The sequence below is a fragment of the Otolemur garnettii genome, unplaced genomic scaffold (genome assembly GCF_000181295.1).
Source record: "Otolemur garnettii isolate 467f Iridium unplaced genomic scaffold, OtoGar3 scaffold00249, whole genome shotgun sequence".
Taxonomy (NCBI): Eukaryota; Metazoa; Chordata; class Mammalia; order Primates; family Galagidae; genus Otolemur; species Otolemur garnettii.
Window position 1 is genome coordinate 81,986 of NW_003852644.1, and position 6,020 is coordinate 88,005.

Here is a 6,020-nt window from a genome sequence, read left to right on the forward strand (position 1 = left end):
GGGTCGCAGCTCGCCTCAGGAAGGTTGAAGTGCACTCTTCAATCTTCTCTCTTGTCTCTGCTCCAAACCATCAGCTAATTTGCTAAGGTTCTGTCCTTTCAGCCTCCTTCTGGACGGGAGCTTCTGTAAAAAGCTGGCTGCAGTTCGCCATCTTGGCTCCGCCCCCTCGAGAACTGCTTATCAAAGTTTGCATTGTTGTCAGGCTCCACCCCCGAGGCCCTGCCCCCCCCCAAGGGTGTCCCACTTCACCAATGTTAAAATCTGGTCACCTTAGTCAAAGGCAACTCCTGAGCCAAGCTCAGCCCTCCTGGCCCTGGCCCTGCAAGTGGGTCCACAACCCACCCTCCCATGCCCTCCCCCACACACCCGCTCCCCAACTACAAGACTGTGCCCAGAGCACAGCTGTGCCAGAAGGCCACTGCAGTGGCCCTTAGGCTGGCAGGGGCCAGCTGGGTCCAGAATGTACATATGGGCAGTGGCCCAGTCACCTGTCTATGGCCTTCCCCAGCCCTCCTTCAAGGGCCAGGTCTGCCCAAATGGGAACCTGCATCCATAGACGGGGATGTGGTCTAAGGCATCCCCTGAGCCAAGCTCAGCCCCCCTGGCACTGGCCCTGGCCCTGCAAGGGGCTCCATGCCCCACCCTCCTGTGGCCTCCCCCATACACCCTGATTCCCAAGTACAAGATGGTGCCTGGCACCCTTCAGTCACCTCCTCAGCCTCTATGGAGAGCTGGGCTCCTGGGGTGGAGTGGGGGTTTCCTGATATACACCCTCACCAGCACACCCTATCTGGACCTCTCATGGCCTGAGGACAGCCGTACCACTAAACAGTGGGCCTGGAGAGGGCACGGAGCCCCAAGGTCTGGCAGGGCAGGGTCAAAGCCCACATCTCCAGGACCTCGCCTCCATCACATACCCCTGCTGGGCTGAGTCTGCCTCAGCCCTCTGTCACTCTCTCCCTTACCATTTCCAGCAGGCACTGGCCACCTTGGTCCTCCTCAAGAGTTGACCATGGTGCCACATGTGACACAGAGCCTTGGCTCTGAGAGCAGCGGGTGCATGCAGAGAAATTGTGTAACTCCATTTTGCAATGCCCGGTAGACATGTGACTCCCAGAGGACATCAGAGACACCCAGCCTAGCCCCAGCAGGGTGCTGGCCACAGATCTCTGCCTGGGAGCAGGTGGGAGGGGACGACCAGGCCCAGAGCTCTGCAGGCTCCACCCTGAGGAGCAGAGGCTCCCACAGGCACTGAGGACACTGCAGGCACAGACTAGAAAGAGGTTGAGTGCTCATGGCCACTGTATCCCCATACGGATGGAGGCTGTGAAGATGGGACGCATGTGCTTCTACTCTCCTTCTTGGAGCATTTATAATGATATTGACTTTGATTCATTTTTTCCCTTGATTACAGAAAGAACACACATTCACATCCAGATAGTACTGACTGCCAGTAACCATGTGCCCTACTTCCTTCAGCTGTCTCTAGGGCCCAGGCCATGGAGCTTGCCTGCCTGGGCTGGAATCCCAGTGACTATGCCAACAAGCTGTGTGACTGTCAGCAAGTCCCTGCACTTCCTATGCCCACTGTTCTTATCTGGAGGAGAGGAGTGGTGACACACCCCACCTGCTGAGAGACAAGCTCAATGGTTCAGCCCAGTGCCTGGCCCCAGTTAGCTCTCACAGGGGGCTCCCCTAGGCACCACACCCTCCAGCACATTTGGCCATTGGCCAATGACTGGTCGGCATGGGGCCATTAGTACCACATTAGTGACACACACATTCAACGAACACACATTAAATGACAGACTCACACACACACTGGACACATTCAGTAGCACACTCACATGCTCACAAAACATCCCACATTCATACACTTTCAGTGGCACACAGATATTCAATGCCATACTCCTATGCTCACAGTGACACACATTCGCACCCATTAAATGACACAATTCAATAACACACACTGACACATTCAGTGGCACATTAAATGATAAACTCACACATTCAGTGACATGCTCCCACATTCATACCCTTCAGTGGCACACGCACACACTCAGTGACACACTCATAGGCTCATGGTGACACACATATTCACATTCATGCACATTAAATGACACACTGACACACACTCAATCACACAGACCCAATGATAAAGTCACCTTCACACACACTCAATGAGATGTGCACACTCAGTGACATACACACTCGATGACACAAACTCACACAAATGCTCACATGCACTCACACGCTCTTGCACACGTTCACCCCACGCTCACTGCACCTGCATCCATATGCTCACGCTGATGCCCACACACACATTCACACTTCCATACCCACTCAAACACTCCCACACTTACACCGACACCTGCTCAGGGGTCACAGCACGTGAGGTCACTCTGAATAGGGAGACGCAAGGAGGCTCCTACACTCCTGCAGCCCTGTCGTCTGCAGCCCTTGCCCTGTGGCCAGGTCATCCAGATGCAGGGCTCCTACGGACCACTCTGGCTGCCACAAATTCTTGTCCTGGCTGTTTGTCTGCCTTGGGCACTGTCCTTAATCTGTGCTGTGAAGATAGTCAGAGGTTCTGTCCCTTCAGAACTCCCAGGGGTCTCCTGTAGGCACAGACTTAGTGAACCCAAGGGCACTCATCATTTCCGGGTCAGTGATCCCGTCCCCTCTGTGCACATAGACAGGGAGAGGCCAACCCCTCATCCTGGTCCTGTTTCCAGAACACTCTGAGCCTGTGGAACTGCTGATGGGAGGCTGCCCTTGATTTGGGCATGCCTACCTGTAGGGGACAGGCTGAGACATGGGGGGGTTTAGGAGAGCAGATTCCAGGCCCCTCACCCCTGATGAGGAAGTCCCCTCCAACAACTGGCCCTCCTGAGAACTGCCCTTGTGGACATGGAGCTCAGGGCAGAGATATCCGAGATGCACAGGGTCGTCCACGTCCTCACGGGGCGGGGCTGTGGTCAGGCATTTTGGGGGCTCAGCCAGCTACAGGGACCCAGGGCAGGAAGGGTTCCCTCCACAGTCTCCCCTTCTAGCCCAAACCTGCCCTCAGGATGCAGGAGTGATGGCAGCACCAGGAGGCTGGGAGGCGCAGCACAGGACTTGGTGGAGGGCAGCCTTCCCCATCCTTCCTGTCACCCAGGCCAAGGCCTGAGCACTGTGGAATCCACATCCAGGCTATACTCTGCCCCTCAACAATCACTCAAACTCTGTCCCCAAGTATACTTCAGGGGCTAGGCCAGGGGGCACCACTTGTCATCTTGCAGGGGTGGGTGGAACCAGGTGGGTGGACAGACCTGGCACACAGCTCTGGACAGGGTGTCTGACCTCTTGTCCAGGGCCTTTGGGCCCTTCCCCTGACCTTCACTGCCAGCCTGGGGTCACACATGTGGCCTCTGTTTCCTGTCTGGATGCCCTGAGCCCCCACAATGCTGCCAAGCAGGGATCCAGGGACCTCACTGACTCTCCTTTCCACATGTGATCCACTCATGCTTGGGGGTCCCTATGGGCCCTGGGAACCCAACCACACACTGGCCACACCCAGCAGATCCCCATTGCTTGCCTCCAGCCAGCCAGGGCACCCCACAGGCACTCACAAATACTGTCCGCAGTGCACCTCCATGATGGCCTTTCCCTCCCATCCCCATGCCCTCCTCAGTCAATACGTCCACAGTGGCACACAGAGGGGAGACTCAGCTGGAACATTTAATGAAATTTATTGAACAGAAACATTCAGTGCAACCACTGTAGAGATGGGAACAGCAACAGAGAGCAACTGCTAACCAGCACTAGAGGCCACAGGTCCTGGGCCCCACGATCTGCCCTTTGCCAGGACGCTGGACTTTGGCAACAGCCACTCACTTCAGGGAAGCCCCTTGGGGCCTATCCACTGAGGCATGGCCCTGTCCCATGGCCCACACAGGACAGTCATAGGATAATACCAGGAATAACAGCAGGACACACCCCACCAAGTTGAGGAAATTGAATCACAAGGGATGACAAGGGTGGGACACCAAAGCACAGTTCCCAGGAAGCCCCTCACAGCTCCCCTTCTGACCCTGGTCCAGCTCTTCTCCCTGCTGTATGGGGGTGCACATTCCCGCCGCCTCCTGGGACTGTGCTGGGGGTTTCCAGAGTGGAGCTGCTCAGGTAAGAACACACATCTGCGCAAGGTTGGGCAGCAGTCAGCCTACATCTACACTGAGGAAGCAGAGGCTGAGCTCAGAACACAGGATGGCAGAGAGAAGAGCCTGGAATAGCACTGAAGCCCATAGCATGTACCTCGGGGCTAGCACACACACACAGCAGCTTTGCACATGAATGGTTGCTGGTGGCTGGTGGAAGGGGGCAGGTGTACTGGACACTTGGGTCACTACTGAGCCTGCACGGATGGGGGGGGGCTTTGCACAGGACTCAGGCTGCCCTAGGACAGTGAATGGGGGGGCACCTCTGAGATGGCCTCTCTCCCAAAAGCCTCCCAGTCCACTTCTGGTGGTAGACATCTTCAGGTGCCCTCACCCAGGCCAGAGCTGGCCACTCAGAGGGGCTTTCAGGCCAGCTGCCCGAGTTGGTGGGGTTTGGGGCTAGGCCCAGGTGCAGTGGTGTCATGGCAGGGGCACCTCTCCCCTCCCCACTCAGCAGTAAAGTTGGTCATTTGGAGCACTGGGAATGTCTTGGGTAATGGATGGAGCTCCTTGAGGGAGATGGAAGGTCTGGGAAGCCCATGTGGGGTGGGGTGGTGGCTATGGATGCTGCTGCCTGAGAAGGCAGGAGAGGAGCCCCCTCCACGGGCTTTCTGAGCCTATTCGCCTGAGGACTCAGGGTGGCTCATGTCCCTAGCCCTGTCCTGTTTTCCCTACTCCTCTGGGATGGGTTTCAGCCCCTCCAGCAGGGGCTCTGGGGCCTCCTGTTCTGCTGCCTGGGCACGGCTGTCAGGCACCCAGCCAGGACCTCCTGGGCTCGCCCCAGGTGCACTGCCCATCTGGGCTAGGGAGGGGCCCCCAGGGGCCTCAGTAGGCACTGCCTGACCTAGCCCCACAGGTTCAGAGACACTTTCCTCTTCCTGGGGGACAGAGGAGGCCGCCATGGCCCCTGCAGGGGAAGGGGAGGCCCCAGCTGCAACACTGCTGATGGGGACAAGCTCAGCAGGGGCGTCAGGAACAGCCTGGCTGGCACCTCCAGGGGCTGGGGGGACCTCCGCAGTGCCTCCCAGGACAGGGACAACCTGGGCAAGAGCCAGGTCTCCACCGTCTCCAAGGGGCCCTTCCTGTCCTCTGCACAGCTCCCTCAGAGGCAGAGCGGCCTCCCAGGCCTCCGTTTCCCGCACCAACCGGAGCAGGCCCAGGAAGCCAGGCAGCTGCCTCTCCAGCCACATCCTCCGCAGCTTGTCCTGCAGTGTGGCGTTGGGCCTGGCCTGCAGCAGCACCTGCCCAGCACGCATCTGGTCTGCCATGGCTGGGTGGACGGCTCCCTGCTCCATGGCCACGTGCAGCAGGCCTTCCAGGCGCATCACATAAGCGAACAGACTCTCCCGGGGCTGCTGCGAGCACGTCAGCAACTTCAGCCTCGCTGTCACCCGGGTGTCATTGTTCCCGAACACCTGCTCCAGCGCGTCCAGGCAGTCCTGCGCAGGGGTGTCCGGATGTTCTGCCAGGAGGCCGCACATGAGGTCCAGGGCCGGGCCGCCCAAGCTCTCCACCAGCCGCCGCCGCCTCTCACGTTCTGACGTGTGGCGCCACAGGTATAGCATGTCCTTGGCGTGGTCCAGCCAGCTCTCAAAGGACTCTTCCCCACAGCCTGGCTGCTCTCTTCCAGAAAAGGCTCGTAGTTCTTGGCAGGCCAGACTTCTCAGCAGAGGCTTCAGGGACTCACTCCATTGACGGGACCAGGCATCTGCCTCCCCTGCAGCTCCTGCCACATCCAAGACTCCTGCCTCACCTGCAGCCCCCACCTCACCTGCAGCTTCCTCTCCACCTGCAGCTTCTGCTCCACCTGCAGCCGCC

General features: G+C 58.4%; 1 protein-coding gene across 1 annotated transcript in view; it reads right to left on the reverse strand.

The window, feature by feature from the left end:
• Nucleotides 1-4,873: 4,873 nt before the first annotated feature.
• Nucleotides 4,874-6,020, reverse strand: part of PNMA6F (PNMA family member 6F) — a 2,203-nt gene continuing 1,056 nt past the window's right edge. The window contains exon 2 of the mRNA XM_023508470.1: nt 4,874-5,821. Coding sequence (XP_023364238.1) covers nt 4,874-5,821 — 948 coding nt within the window. The remainder of the gene's footprint in view (nt 5,822-6,020) is intronic.